This window comes from Saimiri boliviensis, chromosome 4 (assembly GCF_048565385.1).
Source record: "Saimiri boliviensis isolate mSaiBol1 chromosome 4, mSaiBol1.pri, whole genome shotgun sequence".
Taxonomy (NCBI): Eukaryota; Metazoa; Chordata; class Mammalia; order Primates; family Cebidae; genus Saimiri; species Saimiri boliviensis.
Genome location: NC_133452.1, coordinates 134,395,789 through 134,416,532, shown reverse-complemented (window position 1 = coordinate 134,416,532; position 20,744 = coordinate 134,395,789). Strand labels below are relative to the sequence as shown.

The 20,744-nt window shown below is 40.6% G+C and overlaps 1 protein-coding gene across 1 annotated transcript; it reads right to left on the bottom strand.

Annotated features, from left to right (window-relative positions):
• Nucleotides 1–9,847: 9,847 nt before the first annotated feature.
• EIF4EBP3 (eukaryotic translation initiation factor 4E binding protein 3) lies at nt 9,848–10,576 on the bottom strand. The gene has a single exon (XM_039467211.2). It carries the CDS (start codon nt 10,478–10,480, stop codon nt 10,151–10,153), a length of 330 nt encoding a protein of 109 aa, XP_039323145.2. The 5' UTR covers nt 10,481–10,576; the 3' UTR covers nt 9,848–10,150.
• Between the last annotated feature and the right edge of the window lie 10,168 nt (nt 10,577–20,744).

Here is a 20,744-nt window from a genome sequence, read left to right as displayed (position 1 = left end):
TTCTGTTCGATCTGGGCCCCGAAGTGATTGGATTGTGGCTGCCCAGTGAGGGAGGATCTTCTTCACTAAGTCCACCCACTCACATGCCAATCATTTCCAGAAACACCCTCACAGACACTGGTTTAACACCTGCCATTTGAATAGTGTATAATTTATTTTTTTTGAGAGAGGGGCTCACTGGCTGGAGTGCAGTGGTGTTCAAGGCTCACTGCAGCCTGAATCGTCCAGGCTTAAGCAATTCTTCCACCTCAGCCACCTGAGTAGCTGGGACTACAGGCGTGCACCACCAAGCCTGGCTAATCCTTTTGTATTTTTTGTAGAGATAGGGTTTCTCCTTGTTGCCTAGGCTGGCCTAAAATTTCATGGGCTCAAGCAATCTGCCTGCCTCAGTCTCCCAAAGTGCTGGGAGTATAGGCATGAGCCACCATGCCCAACCTGAGTAGTCTATGAATATTTAAAATCACAACCATGGAAGAATCTTTATGTACAAACATGGTTGTCAAAATATTACTTACTTAAAGACAAAATGAAAGCAGATGGATCTAAAAGAATGAGAACACTGGCCACATCTCTTTGTTGGAGATGAGATGCAGCTTGTAAAAGTCTGTAAACTCTATGCAGACTTTATGACATGGAAAACTACTTGCATAATAATACTTTCAAAAAGAAACATTCAAAATAACCCATAACCACTCTGCGAGGCCGACGGGAGTGGATTACTTGAGGTCAGGTGTTCAAGATCAACCTGACCAACAAGTGAAACTCCATCTCTACTAAAAACACAAAATTAGCCAGGCTTGGTAGCTCATGTCTGTAGTCCCAGCTACTCAAAAGGGTGAGGCAAGAGGAACACTTGAATCTGGGATCCAGAGGTTGCAGTGAGCCAAGATCATACCACTTCACTCCAGGAACTGCAGACAGGAGTGAGACTCTATCAAATAAAAGATAACCCACAACTTATGAATGCAACTTTATACAATGAACGCATATATAAATACACACACACACACACACACACACACACACACACACACACATATATATATATATACACACACATAGAAAACAACAGAATGGAAATCAGCATCACTGCAAAAGACAGCTCGAGGGACCTCAATTCACACTGCCTTCCAGGAAGGTTTAGTAATATAATGGCAGTGATTCTTTTGAGGGGAAGCCTGGGTGATATTTCTCTCTTATGTGCATTTTATTTTCTTTAAAATTCAAACAGGCATTGATCTGTACATTTTAAAGTCTTCTGTGATCAAATATAGTTTCACATTTCTAATGTAGAAACATATATTTTAACATTCAAAATAAAATATTTGAAGTAAAATAACAATGAAAAGTGGATGAACACTGTGGCGGGAACCTGTAGTCCCAGCTACTCAGGAGACTGAGGTGGGAGAATTGCTTGAGTTCAGGAGTTTGAGGCTATAATCACACCTGAGAGTAGTGCCTGCTCTCCAGCCTGGCAACACAGTGAGATCTCATCTTTAAAATAATAATAATAAAAAGAGTTCAGATCTCCTGCCAATCTCAGCCTAAAACACATTTCTCATTTGAAGTCCATATGGCAGAAATGCCTACTGATGGCTCTTTCAGAGAGTAAAAATACTTCTTCCTCTAAAATCCGTGACTCATCCTTCTGTTACAGTGTTCACCTGAGCAATGAAGTCAACACTAAAATTATCGTCAGTTTATGGAATACTGATTATCTCATTTATAGATATATAAACTATAATTATGTATATATACATCATATTATATGTAATTACCATCACACCTGAGAGAGTGAGATGGATCCTTCCCTTCCACAGTTGAAAATCTGAGTCCCTGAGAACCTAGAGGTTTAGTCTGGGTTCACTAAAAATGTTGGCCTTGAGAATTAGGAGACACTCAGCTTCCTCTAGGCTCACCTGGGTGTGAGTCACACCAGTGGAGGCTCCACAACAGCAGGAAGAGCAATGGAAAACTCTGGAAGCTTCACACTTGTCATGGTCCATGTCCAGTGGACTGCAGCTGAAGGAGGAGCCAAGGTAAGAATACAGTTCCTTCCTTCAGTTAGGGGTGGCACATGAGTGAGTCAGTCAGGTACACATGAACTGTGTGGTGTTCCTAGAGATGTCTTTAACTACTCTGCTGAGAACTCCACCCCACACATATGAAAACTCTGTACTTACTGGCAAGCAGGATCCTCTTTAGGAAAACAAAGCACTTTTCTAAGGCCAAACATTTTCTCTCCAAATGAATTATTCTCATTAGATAATCTCTTACTCCTACAGAAATTAGCCCCAGAGTTGCATTTGAGCATTTGGATCCAAGACAGAAAGTCACTTTTGGGGTTGGGCCTGGCTGATCTTGGACAATGTCCTGAAAGAAGGCTTTCTACTTGCAGAAGAGCAAGGGTGAGCTCTGGGTAGGAGCTGACGTCCTGAGAAGAGACAGGCAGATTCTCAAGCAAACACAGGAGTTTACCGTACAAAAGACTTTGGAATATATTCCTCAGCCTCTTTTTTATTGTGATAAAATGTACATGACCTCAAAAGTGAACACTGTAACCATTTTAAATGTACACTGCAGTGACAAATAGTAGGTTCAAAATGTTATATAATCATCATCACTCCCCAGTTCCAGAATGTTTTTGTCGCCTCAGGAGAAACTCTGCACCTATTAATCAGTCACCCTCCATTTCCACCTGCCACCCGACCGTATCACAAATCCACTTTCTTTCTCTAAAGATTTGCTGCTTCTAAATATTTTGCAAAAATGGGTTAATAAATTACGTAGCCTTTTGTAACTGGCTTTCTTCACTTATCATGTTTTCAAGTTTCAGCAGTGTTTTATCATGTACCACTGCTTTATTATTTTTATGGCCAAATAATATTTTATTGTAAAAATAAACTATATGTTGTTTCTCCATTCATCAGTTGATGGACAGTTTCTTTTAAATCAAATAGGAAAAACAAGAGAAGAAGTCCCACACACACACACACACATACACACACACACACACACACACACATTGTAGCGCTGAGAATACCCAAAATCAGAATGCCTCTCCCTCTACAGGGGATCGCAGTCCCTCATCAACAAGGGAACAACGCCTGATGGAGAACGAGTGCGTTCCATTAACAAATTTAGGCTTCAGAAAGTGGATAACAAGAAACTTCTGTGAGTTAAAAGAACATGTTCTAGCCCAATGTAAAGAAACTAAGAACCTTGAAAAAAGGTTTGACAAAATCCTAACAAGAATAGACAATTTAGAGAGAAATATAAGTGAATTAATGGAACTGAAGAATACAATATGAGAACTCCGTGAAGTATGCACAGGTTTTAACAGTCAAATTGATCAGCAGAAGAAAGGATATCAGAGGTCAAAGATCAACTTAATGAAATGAATTGAGAAGACAAGATTAGAGAAGAAAGAGTAAAAAGGAATGAGCAAAGTCTCCAAGAAATATGGGACTATGTGAAAAGACCTAATTTATGTTTGATAGTTGTACCTGAATGTCATGAAGAGATTGAATCCAAGCTGGAAAATATTCTTAAGGATATTATTCAGGAAAACTTTCCTAACCCAGTAAGGCAGGAAAATACTCAACTTCAGGTAATACAGAGAACATCACAAAGATATTCCCCAAGTAGAGCAACCCCAAGACACATAATCGTTAGATTCACCAGGATTGAAATGAAGGAGAAAATTCTAAGGGCAGCTAGAGAGAAAGGTCAGGTTACCCACAAAGGGAAGCCTCTCAGACTCACAGCAGATCTCTCAGCTGACACTCTACAAACTAGGAGAGAGTGGGTGTCAATATTCAATATCCTCAAAGAAAAGAATTTTCAACCCAGAATCTCATATCCAGCCAAATTAAGCTTCATAAATGAAGGAAAAATAAAATTTTTCATGAACAAGCAAGCACTCAGAGATTTCATCACCACCAGGCCTGCTTTACAAGAGCTTCTGAAAGAAGCACTATACACAGAAAGGAACAACCAGTATCCATCATCCCAAAAACTTACCAAAAGGTAGAGTATCTCCATAATGAAGAATCTATATCAACTAGTGGACAAAATAACCAGCTAGCATTAAACGACAATACTAAACTCACAAATATCAGTATTAATCCTAAATTTAAATGGATTAAATGCCCCAATCAAAGACAAAGACAGACAAATTGAATAAAAAGTCAAAACCCATTGGTTTGCTGTATCCAGATCCATCTCATAAGCAAGGACACACAAAGACTCAAGACAAAGGGTTGGTGGAAGACTTGCCAATCAAATGGAGAGGAAAAAAAAAAGAAAACAGGAGTTGTAACTTTCGTCTCTGACAAAATGGACTTTAATAGTAACAAAGACTAAAAGAAACAAGGAAGGACATTACATAATGATAAAAGGATCAAAGTAACAACAGGATTCAATGACCATAAATATATATGCACCCAATATAGGAGCACCCAGATACATAAGACAAGTTTTTAATGACTTATAAAGAGACTTGGACTCCCGCACAATAATAGCGGGAGACTTTGACACCACATTGTTAATATTTGATGGATCAACAAGATAGAAAATTAACAGGGACATCTATGATTTGAACTCAGACCTGGAACAAGTAAACTTGGTGAATAGTTATAGAATTCTTCACCCCAGGTCCACAGAACATACATTTTTCTCAGTATCATATTACACCTATTTAGAAAGTGACCACATAATTGGAAGTAAATCACTCTTCAGCATTTACATAGCATTTCACAGACTTAAATGAAATATTGGTTGGCTGTTTGTTTGCTATTTTCTTCCCTTATTCCTTCCTGTCTCTGCTGTTAAGCACAATTGGCGACATAAAAGAGGTTTTTAATGCCTATTTTTAGATTGGATTCCAGCCTGGGCAATAGAGCAAGATTCCTGTTCTCTCTCCCTCTTTCTCCTTTTCTTTCTTTTTTTCTATTTTTCATTTCTTTTTCTTTCTTTCTTTCTTTTTCTTCCTTTCTTTCTTTTTTCTCAAAAGTAAATAAATAAAAAGAAACAACAACAAAAAAAGATACTGTATCACAAAGCTCTGTTCCTGTGTTCCAGTAAATTTTCTGGACTTGCTAGGTTGCTATAAATCTTTCATGGTTTTTCAGGGTTCCAACGCAGTTGATTCTTTATCAACCCAATCAGAATAGCTAATTCTGAGTCCAGGAATCTGTGCTGTTAAAACAGCTCTCCAGGAGAACTTTTCTATACTGATGTTTTACAAGCACATTGTCTTTGTGCAGGGCTGGCCCTTGGAGTTCTTACGCCACCATGTTCTTTGATGTCACTCCTCAGCCACTTTTGAAATGTGCTATGCACCACAATTTCTGATCTGCTAAGTACTTTCACAAAACTCATCGATATGGTAAACATTCATCAATTCTGGGTACTGTGCTCTATGGAGTTGAGTCTATGGAGCTGAGTGTCAAGAAAAAGAATCAAACTTCCTTGGACTTCATAGAAGTCAAGAGTGAGGGTGCAAGGATAAAAAGAAATAATAAAACAACATGTTATGTATTTGACATTATAATATATAACACAACATGTTATGTATTTGTTATGTGTTTTAACATATAACACAATATGTTATATATTTGACTTTTTTCTTTGAAAGCTACATTATTAATATTTTATAATGACAGTACTGAGTTATATGTACCAATGACTACAAATTAAAATTTCTGTTTTCTTTCTCTTTCATTCTTATATATGTCTCTGTTCTTGTAGATATTTTTAGGTGGCTATTTTGGAGAGTGCAAACATTTCATTTATACAATAATGTTTTATTTTACCTTTATTCATGGAAGAGAGATTTCCAGCCTCAAGTGTTTAGTTTGACGTTGGTTTTCTGTCAGACATTAGATGATGATGTATTCTCTGACTGCTGTTGCTGAGAGCAAAACGTCAGTTACATTTTAACCTGGTTGTTTCTTAGATGATCTGTGTTTCTTCTGTGGCTACTCTAAAGATCTCTGCTTCTTTTTAACATGTGAAGTTCCAGTGCAGTATGAGTAAATATGGATCTCTTTTTATTCACAGTATCATAATATCTTGTGATACAATGTATCAAAATGTATCATAATACATTTTAAGATATTTTAACACCTTAAAATAACCTCTTTATGGAAAGCTTCTTTCCATTTTCTCATTTCTCATCATCTAGGAATTTAATTAGACTAATGTTAAACCTCATTTAGCCACCACATACACCGTGGAGCCCAAAATAATGGCTTCACAAATATGACCAAGCCCTAAGACCCATATCATTGAGATATGTTACTTTGCACAGCAAAAGGGACTTTGCTGATATGATTAAGAGGATAGACTTCAGATGGAGAGATTATTTTGGATTATGTGAGTGGCCCAGTCTGATTGCATGATTTCTTTAAAGTAGGGATGACTAAAGAAATATGGGTCAGATGGAGTGCTAAATTTCATCTAGAATAATTTCTTACTCTAGTAAAATAACATCATCTCTATTTTTCATTCTTTAATTAAGGGGTAAAATGTATTAAAAGGTTTAAAATTTAAATATCTTTGCATTCTTGGAATATATACCTTGGCCAAGACAGTCTGTTTATAACACATTGGTTAATATTGCCCAGTAACATTTTTCTTAGAATTGTCACATCTAATTAATTAAAAGTAATTTTCCTGTAATACTTGTTCTTTGTTCCCTAACTAGTTTTGTGATCAATGTTACTCCTGCGTAATAAAGTGAATTTGCTGGCTTTCTCTATATTTTCCTATGCATCTTAAATATTTTATATAAAGTCAGCATGTGCTTGATATAAGTTCTTTGAAGGTTTGGTAGAACTTACTTATAAAACTGGATATGGTTGAAGGGAAATAGAATTTCCACAATGGTTTTAATTTCTTTACCTGTAAAAAGTCTTTTGACATAATTTTTTCATAGTTTCAAAACTGTGCAAATCTGTACTATATCTGCAGTGGCATCTTTATCTGTCATAACACTTGTATTCACAGTGAACATCGCCTGTTTTAAGTCTGTTCAAACAAACATCTGATTTAGCTGACTGTGCCCTCAGCAGTGGCAGCTGCCAGGTCAGCCTTGGTGAATGGTGACTTAATTGCTGTGCCCATAAAGTGTCCATCCCAGCTACCATGGACTCTTTGTGCAGGAACTCCATGAGCAAGCCCTGTGTGGCTGAGTGGCATCAACCATCACACCATTCTGCCCACCTGGTTACAAGGAGCCCCACTCTCTGAGAGACCCACTGGTGGGCATTCACATGGAAGCTCTATCTTCACATGCTCTGCCCATGGCAAGAAGACTATGTGTTCCTCTCTCCTCCACCCTGCAGTTTTCCAACTTCATTTTCCCCAAGTTCCAGACTGACCAACCAAGCCATGAACCACTGTCCATGTTTCATTCATTCATGCACTGCTGGGACATCATGTCACACCCCCACCTCCCATGGGCCTGTTTGGGTTTTGACTTCTAGTTCCTGGCTCAAAAGCCGTTTCCAAAGGTGTTCTGATGTCAGCTCCCAACCTGACTGCTCTTGTTGTAGATTCTCTCTTTATATCTTAGTCATAGGCATTTATTTCCTGGATTTTTAATAATTGCACTGATTTTTTCAATGCAGCCTTTCTAAGGACTGTCAGTAAGAGACTCTACATCAGTTTAGAGAGAATTGTTTCAAAACACCAGAAATGTATATTGACAACATGCATGGAGAAAGGTGGACAAACCACAAATGGGCCGTGGGTTTTCACAAAGTGAACACTCAGGTAAACAGCACCCACATCAAGGAACAGCACTGCCAGCCTCCAGGAAGCACCCTAGGTTTCTGCTTAGTCACAAATCACTCTCTCTGACCCTAGAGCAGACACTGTGTTGATTTCTAAAAGCATAAATGAGATGAGTCAGTTCTGGATACAGTCACTAATGTCCCAGGTCTTGCTGTGTGTGGTCGTAGCCTGTACACTCCCATGGCTGTCAGGTGGCCCACTTTATTAATAGCTCACATTTCCTGTCCCTCCACTATTGATAGACATTTGTATTGTATCCAGAGTTTTACAAATAATGCTGTGATGAATAATATTTTCATATCTTTGGGCACATCAATGCATGTATTTATATGTATATATATATCCAAGAGTGCAATTGCTGGGTCACAGGTTGTTGGATGCTTGGTTTAGTCTCTCAAAAAACAAGTATCTATGAATAGGCCACTAGTAGAAGAGGATAAATCTCTTATTTTAGAAATTAAAATAATACTTAAGAAGAAATAGAAAACTGAGACTACAACTTTTATGATATATGTAATGAATTCAAAGATATAGCCATTGAAAAAAATGGAATTTATATCACAATAAAGAAAATAACCAGTATTAAACTCCTCTTGATGTAAAATATTATATAGTATCATCAAAACTCATAGGGAATAAACTGAATAGATGCAAACCTCTATACCAACCTACAAATACTTGAAAATACAGGTAATAGAGATACATATTAAACCATATCTTGGGGTACAATCCACAAAATGCAAACAACAGGAAACTCTACCAGACAATATTAATTTCAAAGGGAGAACCTATAGAGCAAATGGGAACAAAAAACATTTTAAAAAGTAAAACTGAACTATAATTATGGATGATGAAAATATAAAATAGAACAAAGAAGTAATGACCATAAAAGTCAGAATGTGATTGATTTAATAGGGAAGAATTTATTATTGAGCTGGGACAATTGAGGGGGTTTCTAGGTCAGTTGACAAACTTCTCTCTCTCTTAAAGGATGTTTACCTTTGATTAAAGGTCACCATTTTAACATCTTTTTTCTTTTATGTTACCTGTGTTTGACTTTATGACAAGAAGGCTAATGAAGAAAAAAATAAATTATAGGACATGGTTACTGTTCTGCACAAAGCCTCCTTCCATCCCACTCTCTGGACACTGAGCACCCAGAACAACCAGGAGCCGCAGAACTCCATTGCATGCAGTGAAAGCTACCTCATTTCACATATATATATATATATATATATATATATATATATATATATATATATAATTGAACTTTACGTTCTGGGATACGTGTGCAGAACATGCAGGATTGTTGCATAGGTACCTACATGGCAATATGATTTGCTGCCTCCATCCCCATCACCTATATCTGGCCCTTATCCCAGTGTTATCCCTCCATAACCTCCCTACCCCGCACTGTCCCTCCCCTATTCCCTTACAACAAACCCCAGTATATGATGTTTCCCTCCCTGTGTTCATGTATTCTCATTGTTCAACACCCACCAATGAATGAGAACATTTGCTGTTTGATTTTCTGTTCTTGTGTCAGTTTGCTGAGAATAATGGTTTCAAGATTCATCCATGTCCCTACAAAGGAGACAAACATTGTTTTTTATGGCTGCATAGTATTCCATGGTGTATATGTGCCACATTTTCCTTGTCCAGTCTATCATCGATGGGCATTTGGGTTGATTCTAGGTCTTTGCTATTGTAAACAGTGCTGCAATGGACATAACGTGTGCATGTGTCTTTATAATTGAACGATTTATAATCTTTTGGGTATATACCCAGTAATGGTATTGCTGGCACCTTTCAGAGCCCTCACAGGACATTTTCTTCCCACAGGTAAAAAAGGAGGAAGCTACTCTCAGGCTGCAAGTAAGTATGAAGGAGGCTGATCCCTGAAATTGTTGGGATATTGTGGTTGGGAGACCATGGGGGAGCTCGCTCAACCCGCAATTCCTCCTCTAGTGGCGTTTCCTGTAGGCTCTGACCAGGTTCTGTTTTTGTCATACCCCAGGCAGTGATAGTGCTCAGGACATTTTTTTTTTTTCTTTGAATGTTTACTAAGCAGCCAGAAGGTGACTTACTCCATTCCCCAGTTCCAGCCCCTGAATATAGATGGTTTAGGGCTGGGAGAAGTACCCACAGACCGAAGAGGAAGTAGAGTTAAGGGCTTGGCAAGTTGCCCACTCCTATCCCTGGTCTATGCCTCAGAACTAAAGAGGCCTGGAACTAACAAGTCACTCCCTTCCAGATTAGATGAGGCCAGCTGGCCTTTGGATGCCCCAGGAAGAGGTGGTGGCAGCAGGGATTCCTCTGTAACTCCACACATGGGGTCATCTGCACTGGATTAGATGTCCATTTCAAATTGTGCATCATCGGGTATCTCTTCCTCTGTCTCCTTCTGCTTCTTTAGCTCCTCCAGCTTGGAGGGTGGGACTGTTGGAGGAGTTGTGACCCCGGGAATCTGAGGGAGGCAGCAGAGGGGCGTCCGGGCAATGGGTGAGTTCTTGCACTCCAGCAGGAACTTTCGGTCGTAGATGATCCTGGTGCCTCCCGGGGTAGTGGCGTATAACGTGCCCCCCGGTGTGGTGCTGTAGCAGTCGGGCAGCTGGTCCCGGCCCCCGGGAATCGGGCAGCTAGTGGACGTTGACATAGCGAACGGGAGGAGCAGCAACATAACCGCCAGGCGTTGAGGTCGAGGAGCTCAGCTTTGAGTCTGAGGCGGACTCAGCCGACCACGTGCAGCCGCTGGCAGCAACACTAGGCCAACGTGACGCCCAGGGCGGGCTACCGGGCTACGGCTTGTAAAGGCGAGACCCCGGGGAGGGTGGAGGGCTCATGTGTGTTGCTTATTGGGGGCAACAGTGGGCACAGCTGTGTTACGGGGGTTTCTTTGACTTGGATATATTGAGCTGTTGATGGGTTGTTTAAAGTGTGACTGATAGAAATTTGTTATTGAATTTTTTTATCGTGTGAGACAGCTGCCTTGTGTGGGACTGAGAGGCAAGATTTATCCACACCTTCTATTTGGGACTTCAAGGACCCTGGCTTCTCTTACTGCAAAGGCATCTGGATGTGTCTGTGTCCCTATAGGCATAATGAGGAGGTGGGGAGACCAACCCAGCCCCGTGTTCACCATGACCCCTTCCCCACGCTGACCTGCATTCCTTCTCCATCATCTTTCCTGTTCCAGAGACCTGGGGCTGCGATGTCTCCATCTCTGTCTCAACTTCATGGTGCACTGAGCTGTAACTTCTTATTTTCCTATTAAAATCTTCCTATTTTCCTATTAAAATTATAAAATTCCTATTATAATTTACTTCTTCAGATTATTTCCATGAGACATTGATGGGTTAATTAAAGAAGATTCCTGAAATTTGAGAGTCAAAATAAATGGAAGACCTGAGAACCTTCTACAGTCCACGTGTTTCTTGTGCTGATTTGTTGTGGGGGAGGGAGGAGATGGGCCTGTGCCCAGTGGGTGCTCAGGACACGGTGGGCTTTATGTGGTCACTGCTGGGCTGGGTCTCGTTTGCTGCTCCATTGTCCTTGGCCTTTCAGTAGAAACTTGTCCCACCAAGGCCTGTGATCACAGGCACTTGAGTGTCACCTAGGGTGGTCTCTACACATAGAAGTCCTTGTGGTATCTGGAGAGAAATTTTCAGACCCCTGTCCCTCTTGCCCTCCTTCTAGGTCTCTTTCCTGTATTGTATTTTCCATCTTTTCCCCAAACTTCTTAAATGAAGCAGATTCTGATACTTGCAGAGAGGAGGGCTCCCGTAGTTTCTCATCGTAGGTAACTTTCTGTTGGAACTCCTTCTGCTCTCTCTCCTACTCTTCTTCCTGCCTGATCTGTAGTAATCTTAGTGCTCCCTCCAATCCAAACTCATGGATTTATAAAGCAGAGTCTAACTTAGATTCATATGTGGTTGGAAAATTGGACCCATAAGCCTAGGGTTATCTTTCCTGAAGAGATAAATATGGTTGTGTGCTGCAGCGTGCAGGAGGGTTGGTGTGGGAGGAGGGAGGGAGGGAGGGCACACACGCAGCCCTGGGGAGAAAAGCTCTGGCAGCACTGATGTCAGTGTGAGATGATGTTGTTCTGTAGCTGCCACAAAACAGCATTTGGCCTGAGGCTACATTAATAAAGACACTGCCTTTAGAATAGGGAGGTGCCCTACAGTGATCATTCATTCAACTGACATTTGTTGTCTACTAGGTACGTGACTGTTTTTGCATTTAGAAAACATTTTAGTAAAATCAGGAGGATTTCCAGCCTTGTAGTGTATGCATTCTAGATGTAAGCTTATGCAGCCTGTGGTTCACAGGCTGGGTGGCCCAGGACAGCTTCCAATACGAGGACGTTTTTGCTTATCTGTGGTGGGAAATATCATGAAAATTATGTGCATACATTTTTCCTTTTTTCTCTTTTTTCTGCTCATCATCTGTCATTAGTGTGTTTTATGTGTGGCTCAAGACAATTCTTCTTCCCATGTGGCCCAGGGAAGCCAAAAGATTGGACACCTCTGTAGGCAGATGATAGATACAGTATAAGCAGAGTAAGAACAGAAAATGCTTGAGTGAGAAGGTGGCAAGTGCTGTGGGCAGGTGATCAGAGTGTGGGCTGTGGGGACAGGGAGGCGGCTGCTGTGCTGGGTGGTCAGCATGGGCCTTGTGGCAAATGTGACCTTTGAGTGAAGACTTGAGGGATGTGAGGAGCTGTCCACAAGGATGACTGGGAAAGCTCTTTTCAGGCAGGAGCCCTCAGTGCAGATGCACTAGGGCAGGGAAGTGTCTGTGTTCCTGGAAGGAGGCAGAGGCCAGAAGGGCTGGACAGAGAGAAACTGAAATGAGGTCAGAGGTGTGGCCAGAGCAGGGAGGCCTGGAGGGTGTGGGAAGGGTTTCAACCGTTGCTATGAATGACATGGGGAGTCAGAGGACAGTTTTGAAAAGTGGGACATTGTGGGACTTATACTTTGAAAGCTTCTCTCTGGCTGCTGTGCTGAGAACAGAATTGAGAGGTGGGGACAAGTGAGGCAGTAGGGAATTGGTGGGGAAGGAGAGCAATATTCCAGGGTGGAGACGCTGGTTACCTTGACTGGGGTGTGAGCAGAGGAAATGGTGGGAAGTGATGGGATTCCGGATGAATTTGAAGATGGACTTCACAGCACTTGCTAATGAATTGTATCTGTGGTGTGAGAAAGAAGAATCAAGGACACCCACAGTGTTGGACTGAGTGAGTAGAAGGGTGGAGCTGCTGTCAGTGGAGACGGGGAGACTCTGGCAGGAGCACACGGAGGAGAGGGCATCGCAGGCGTTCAGTGGAGGAGACATCTACGAGGAGTGCAGGTGAGGGGCCCGGATGCCTCTGCAGCTACAGCTTCACCATCCAGTTACTCTCCTGCTTCCGCCCCCTGTGTCTCAGAGCCAGAGCACTGATTCTCCTGTGGGCTGTCTGCACAGGTAGGTGGAAGTCAGGGAAGTTACGGTCTGCTGTCAGTTATAATAAGCCATGGATTATTGTGCTTTCTCAGATAATTAAAGAAATAATAAGAGAAGTTGTAAGTAAAACAGTTATTTAGAAGACCACAATAATGTAAAGTTTTTTTATTCATCTAAAGAAGGCAACAGAAGAAAAATAGTTGAGTGAAAAAGAGATAATATTAGAAGGCAGCAAATGACAATGGACAGACTTAAACCCAGTGACATCAGCAATGACATTAAACATAATGGACTCACACACTCCAATGACAAGACAAATAGTGTATAGGAAGAAAAACAAGTCAATACATAAATAACCATAGGCTATTTACAAAAGCCGTAATTTCAGTAGAAGGTATAGAAAAGTTGAAAGTAAAAGGTTAGAAAAAAATACCAGACACATGTTCATGAAAACGACACAGAGATGCCATTTAGAAAAGTTACAGGACATGGATTTTGTGAGACACAGAGTCAGTGTAGACAGTTCACAATGTCTTTACTGTTTTTCAGAGACAGTGTCTGTTGCCCAGGCTGAAATGCAATGGTAATATCACACCTCACTGTAACCTCAAACGCCTGGGATGAAGTGATTCTCCTGCCTCAGCCTCTCATGTAGGTAGGATTACAGGTGTGTGTCCCCACAACTGGCTATAATGTCTTATTTTCTCATCTGATCTGGTGTGAACAAGGAAGCAATGTCATGCCATGTATTTGACTTGCAGTAGGTGCACAACAAATATCAGGGGAATGAAGAAATAAAACCACTTAGTAATTCAGCCCATATCCACATTTACATTTTACAGATGAGGAACAATATTTCTAACAAGTAAAGTAAAAGAAATTGATTTACATCATTCAGAGCAGAATCAAGAACACTTTCCTTGTGCTAAAGGAACAGGGCTCTACTGAGGTCATAGCAGGTATCATGAATTGCTGCTAGATCTGGAATTGATACATTTTAATATATACTAAACAAAGGGTGTGCAAGGAATAACTGAATACAGAGATAAAAGAAGAAAATGGATTTGTTAAAAGATGGACAAAGTCTTTAATTTTTTTAAAGTGGATTTATGTGGACCAAAGCAGGTATTTAGCCACCCAATGATGTATGTCTCCCAATCATATTGCAAGTTATAAAAAATGAAGTAAACCTAAAGTTATCACCTAATGGCAAGTCAAGGAGAAAAATGTATGTTTTTCCCAAAGTAAAATGTTATTTTTATATGACGGTTTCTAATAATGTACAGTGACATCTAGTGGAGGCTAACTGGTGTTACAATCCATTAAAATAACTAACAGGTGCCAAACTCTGCTGTCATAATTACGGTGTATGGTACCCTCACTAACGATGGTAATCTTAATCCTCGTATTCTAACTCTATATTTTAAACCCTTTTGTAAAATTTATTTCCTTTCACCTAGAAGCAATCAAACTCCAAGTGGTGCTGAAAACAGAGCCACACATGGTCATGCCATTCTTCTGAGGACACTTAAATAAATCAGGAGAAGCCCCAACTGCTGTCCCCCACACAACACCCCCTTCTCAGCAGAAAGTAGCCAAAAATAATCGTTGTCCAACATCTCCTAACGACAGTTACGGTTATCACTCCTGAGGGGAATAATACAGAAGTTACTAAGAAATTATTTTAAACAGAGAGAACAAAAGAGTTCTCAGTGGGATTTTCCTTTAATAAAAAGCAGTCCCAAAACCATTTCTTTTCTAACAGAAAGCAGCCTGAAAAGCTGCAAGCAAACTGGAAGCTTGCATATGTAAACGCCGGCAGCTATACGAAAAGCCAGGTACACCCAACGTGGCGGTTCCCCCTCCCTTTTCTGTGTCTACCCATGTGTGGGTTTCACAGCACCGGTCAGTTAAAGCCAAGTGTGCAGGTTAGGATGCCAGGTAGGTAGAGGCCACATTTGCATAATAAAAGACTAGGGTGGGAGGGCCAGTTTCTTCACAGGCTATGTAAATGAAACACCTGGTCAAACCAATCCCCTGAGCCCCATGTAAATCAATCACTGGATCCTGAAGCCTCTCCATAAAGCCGATTGCATCCCACCCCAAACCCTGAAACCCTCTTGGGCAACCTGTTTTCTCTGTATGATAAAGCTTTCTCTTTCTTCTTTGTCTATTAAACTTTCCGTTCCTTAACCTGCTCCACGTGTGTTTCCTTGTCATTAACCATCACAGGACAACAAGCTTGGGTATTTATCGCAAACAACGAAGCCGTTTCAACACCACCACTGGAGGCAGTGGGCGTGGTCTATTTCTTCAGGCCTGGATGAACCTGATAGGACACAGCTGAGGGGAAGCCATCACCCAATCTGCAGGTTTTGGCCATCAGTGTAGAAGACATAGGTCCTCAGCTCTCCACAGGTACCATCATGGCCAGAGCCTCTTCTCTGCATGGGTAGTGAGGCTTGGCCCTTCCCCTGAACACAGTGACAGGGATCTCTCCAGAGGTGGAGATGATACGATTCCTCCCCTAAAATGGTTTAACCTCGTGCTTTTTCTGCTTTACAGGAAAGCTGACTGGGCTGGTGTCCAGTGAAGAAATCCCAGGCACACAGGAGGGACAGGTGGATTTCAGGGCTGGCTTGATCTGGGAAAGGAAGAGCACCGATCACCAGGTGGTGCCATTGTGCTGCTCCTGCACCCAGGAGGTGGCTGCTGGGGCTGAGCTGCAGGGTGGGGAGAAGATGTCATTACTCATTTTGCAGGTTCCAAGTAAAAACTCTCCTGCCCAGCCCATCTGGTTCTTCCTGAATCCTCAATCTAACAAGGGCTATGTTTTCTTTTTTTTAAGTTCTGGGATACATGTGCAGAACAGGTATCCATGTGTCATGGTGGTTTGCTGCACTTATTAATGCTCTTCCTCCCCCTGTGCTCCATGCCCCGACAGGCCCCAGTGTATGATGCTCCCTTCCCTGGGTCCCTGTGTTCTCATTGTTCAACCCCCACTTATGAGTGAGAACATGTGGTGTTTGCTTTTCTGTTCCTGTGTTAGTTTACTGAGAATGATGGACCAGCTTCATCCATGTCCCTGTAAAGGACATGAAAACATTCTTTTTTATGGCTGCAAGGACTGTCTTTTTCTCAGACAGGTCTTTTTGACAAGGCAGGCCTTCCTGACTTAGAAAAGTGGATGTGATTGTTAGGTTCACCACATCCTGGTTTATTGTGTTTCCGGTAAAATGAAATCAAAATACATACCTCATAAGTAATCAAATAACCCATAAGAAGCAAATATTTATAATCTACTGACACCACTCAGGTTTCCCCCAAGTGTGGGCACAGCTGAAGACACACCTTGTCCCTTGAGTCAAGACACTGGTTAGGGTAAAATGGGAAGAAACCCCAGTCACTGCAGAAAGGGTCCCCATGGAAGAGGCCTGGCAGGGGAGTCTGCTGTCCCAGGTCCACCATATTTGAGGATGACTCCCACTTCTGGGAAGGACTTTTTTTTTTTAAATTGTTTTTGTATCCACATTAGTTCTGAAATTGCAGAATGTGCAGACTGAGCACTGGTCAATTATACTATCTCTTTCTTCCCTATAAAATACGTGCCAAAGGGCACCCTCATGCACTCCTATCCTCTTCCTGGGGAGGAGCAAAACAATAATGGACAACATTAAAACAAACTTACTTTAAATATGTGCTGTCAGAAGTAGCTACTGAAAGATTAATTCCAGCAAAATGAGGGACGTTACAGAAGAAAACATCTGCACACCCATGTCCATAGCAGCATTATTCGCAACAGCCACGAAATAGAGGCAACCAAAGCATCACTTAACAGATGAATTGATCAAGAAAATGTGGTACATACAGACAATGGAGTATTATTCAGCCTAAAAAGAGGAAATCCCATTATAGGCTGCACTATGGACGAACCTGGAGAACATGGCTAGGTGAAATAAGCCACAAAGAAGCTCCAACGCTGCACTATTCCATTTAGATGAGGCGTCTGAACCCTTAGAAGCTGAAAGTAGTATGGTGATTGCCAAAGGCTGGGTGAGGCGAATGGGGGTTAATGAGGAGTTTTTGTTCAATGAACATAGAGTTTCAGTTTTGTAAGATAAGTTATCAGGATCTGTGGCACAACAGTGTGCTTACAGATAACACCACAGTACTGCACACTTCAAAACAGTTAGGATACCAAATTTTATGTAATGTGTTTTCTGGCACAATGAAAAAAAAGCTGTTATTAATTGAGCACAGAAGTTCAGTAAAAATACACTAGCATATGCTTACCGTGAAGAAAGTGATACAGAAAACCATGAGAGATCCTTGCTATCATCCATGAACCAGCAGATTCAACATCTCATGAAACAAGACAGAAAGATTCAAAGGCCCAGCCTTGACATCTTTAATCAGTTTGAATTTTGGCAGGACCCCAGGTGGCTCCACTTCACACAGAAGCACTGTCCCAGATGGTGGTGGAGGGACATCCTAGGACGGTGGCTCTGCTCATAGGTAGCAGCCTCCATTTCAGATGGGAGAATACCAGAAGGGCCCAGGAGTGATATTTCCAAGAAAGTAAAATTAATAGAATGCCCAAAGTTTCTGACTTATCAAAAGAGTCATACAAACAGAAGTGATATCAAAGTTAAATTAATGAGAGTTATCTAGAAGATAAACAAAAACAAGGCAAGTATTAACTCCAGGAGGAACAAATGAGCCAGAAGTGAAAAGTATTAAAGGTGACATATGAGAGTATTAGTCATGGAAAAGGAAACAAGGAATGACTGAACCAAACATAATTACTATATAATATACTGGGAAGAGGAAGGAATGGGAAGGGCGAAAGAGAACAAGTGCTCTAACTATTGCATTCGCCCACCACTGTGCTGTGCAACAATGGCTGTAACTGAAAAAACAAAACAAAACAAAACAAAACAAAAACACACACAGTATTAATAAACAAATGGTACTTAGAGATATGGAGATCAAGTCAAAAAAATCAGCTAAGAATGTTGAAAGTGGTTGCTTCCTAGAAAAGTAGAAATTGATAAGAAGCAGAGAAGGCGCTTATTTTTCTCAAGCAATCCTATGCAAATATTTGACTCTTTCAATTATGAACAATTATAAATTTGATTAAAATAAAAGCAAAAACTTCAATGAATATGCAAGTTTATGCCTAATGACAACTGTATTCTGCAATGATATAGGTTAACTAAAATAAAAAACACTTTAACATAAAATAGTCATGCATAAATGTGTATGTAACATCAACTATGAATAAAAACATGAAATAATATGTCAATAAACACATCTCTGGTTAGCTCACAAATGAGTTCTCTACCCCATCTCCTTTACTGGTTGCCCTGTGAACTAAGGCAGCAGGTATCAGGACCTGACTAAGGTCTCTCATCTTTCTGGTGTTTCCAGGCAGGTCCTGCATCCACTCCTCCTGCACAGACAGCTCTCATCCCTGCCTTGAGTCTGTTTGATAGCCCCTCCACCACCACCTCACCGACACTCTTAGAAGGAGCCCACACAACAAGGTGGTAGCTATCTCACCTCCCCACCTCCCTTCCCCAATCAGTCTGCACAGATGGCAGAAGATGTTGATGCTTGCTTTACTCATCCAGATTTCCAGTTAATTTATTCTTCATCAATTCAGGCCACATCTCCCCAGCACTTACTTCACTCCAGAAGCAGACTGACCCACTGACCCTATTATTATTTTAATGTCCACTGTTCTTTTATTTTCAATTTTTGTGGGTACATAATAGATATATTTATTTATGGAGTATATGAGATATTTTAATACAGAGATGCCGTGTACAATAATCACATCATGGAGATTGGGGTATCCATCCCCTCAAGCATTGAATCTTTGTGCTACAAACAATCCAATTACATGCTTTTAACTATTTTTAAATGTACAATTACGTTTTAGTGACTATAGTCACCCTGCTGTATGATCAAATAGTCATATTCATTCCCTCTATTTTTTGTAACTATTGCCACCTCTCCTCCACCCCCACAACTACCCTCCCATCCTCCAGTAACCATCCTCCTACTTTCTGTGTCCATGAGTTTCATTGTTTTGATTTTTAAATCCCACAAATAAGTGAGAATATGCCATGTTTGTCTGTCTGTGCCCTGTTTATTTCACCTAATATAATGATTTCCAGTTCTATGCATTTTGTTGCAAATGACAGAATCTCATTCATTTTTATGGCTGAATAGTACTCCATTGTGTATATATAATACATTTTCTGTATCCATTCGTCTGTTGATGGACACACCAAATCTTAGATGCCATGAACAGTGCTGCAGCAAACACGGAAGTGCAGACATATCTTTAATATATTAATTTCCTGTCTTTTGGGTATATAACCAACAGTAGGATTGCTGGATCGTATTGTAGCTCTACCTCAGTTTTTTGAGGAATCTCCAAACTGTTCATAGCGGTTGTACTAATTTACATTCCCACCAACAGTGTACCCGGGTTCCTTTTCCTTGCCAGTGTTTGTTATTGCCTGTCTTTTGGATAGAAGCCATTTTAACTGGGGTGAGACGATAATTCGCTGCTTTGATTTGAATTTCTCTGTAGTTTCATGATGTTGAACATCTTTTCATATGCCTGCCTACCATTTGTATGTCTTCTTTTCAGAAGTGTCTACGCAAATCTTTTGCCCATTTTTTATCGAATTCTTAGATTTTTTTCCTATGGAGTTGTTTGAGCTCCTTATGCATTCTGGTTATTAATCCCCTGTCAGATTAGTAATTTTCAAATCTCCTATTCTGGGGGTTGTCTCTCCACTTTGTTGATTGTTTCCTTTGCTGTGCAGAAGCTTTTCAACTTGATGTGATCCCATTTGTCCATTTGTGCTTTGGTTGCCGGTGCTTGTGGTGTATTGCTCCAGAAATTTTTTCCCAGACCAATGTACTGGAGATATTCCCAATGTTTTCTTATAGTAGTTTCATAGTTTTGAGGCCTTTAGGTCTTTAATCAATTTTGATTTTATTTTTGTATATGACAAAAGACAGGAGGTCTAGCTTCATTCTTCTGTATATGGATATCCAGTTTTCCCAGCACTGTTTATTGAAGAGACTGTCTTTTCTTCAGTGTGTGTTCTTGGCACCTTTGTCAAAAATGAGTTCATTGTAGGTGTGTGGACCTATTTCTGGGTCCTCTATTCTGTTCCATTGGTCTACGTGTCTGTTTTTATGTCAGTGCCATGCTGTTTTGGTGACTATAGCTCTAATATCATTTGAAGTCAGGTTATGGAATTCTTCCAGTTTAATTATTTTCACTTAGGATAGCTGTGGCTATTCGGGGTCTTTTGTGGTTCCATATAAATTTTAGTATTTTTTTTTTACTTCTGTGAAGAATATCATTGATATTTTAATAGGGATTGCATTGAAACTGTAGATTGCTTTGGGTAGCATGGATGTTTTAACAATATTTATCCTTCCAACCCATGAACATGAAGTATATTTCGATT

Coding starts and splice junctions, on each gene's coding strand:
- EIF4EBP3 (XM_039467211.2), bottom strand. CDS start 10,480: ATGTTGCTGCTCCTCCCGTTCGCTATGTCAACGTCCACTAGCTGCCCG.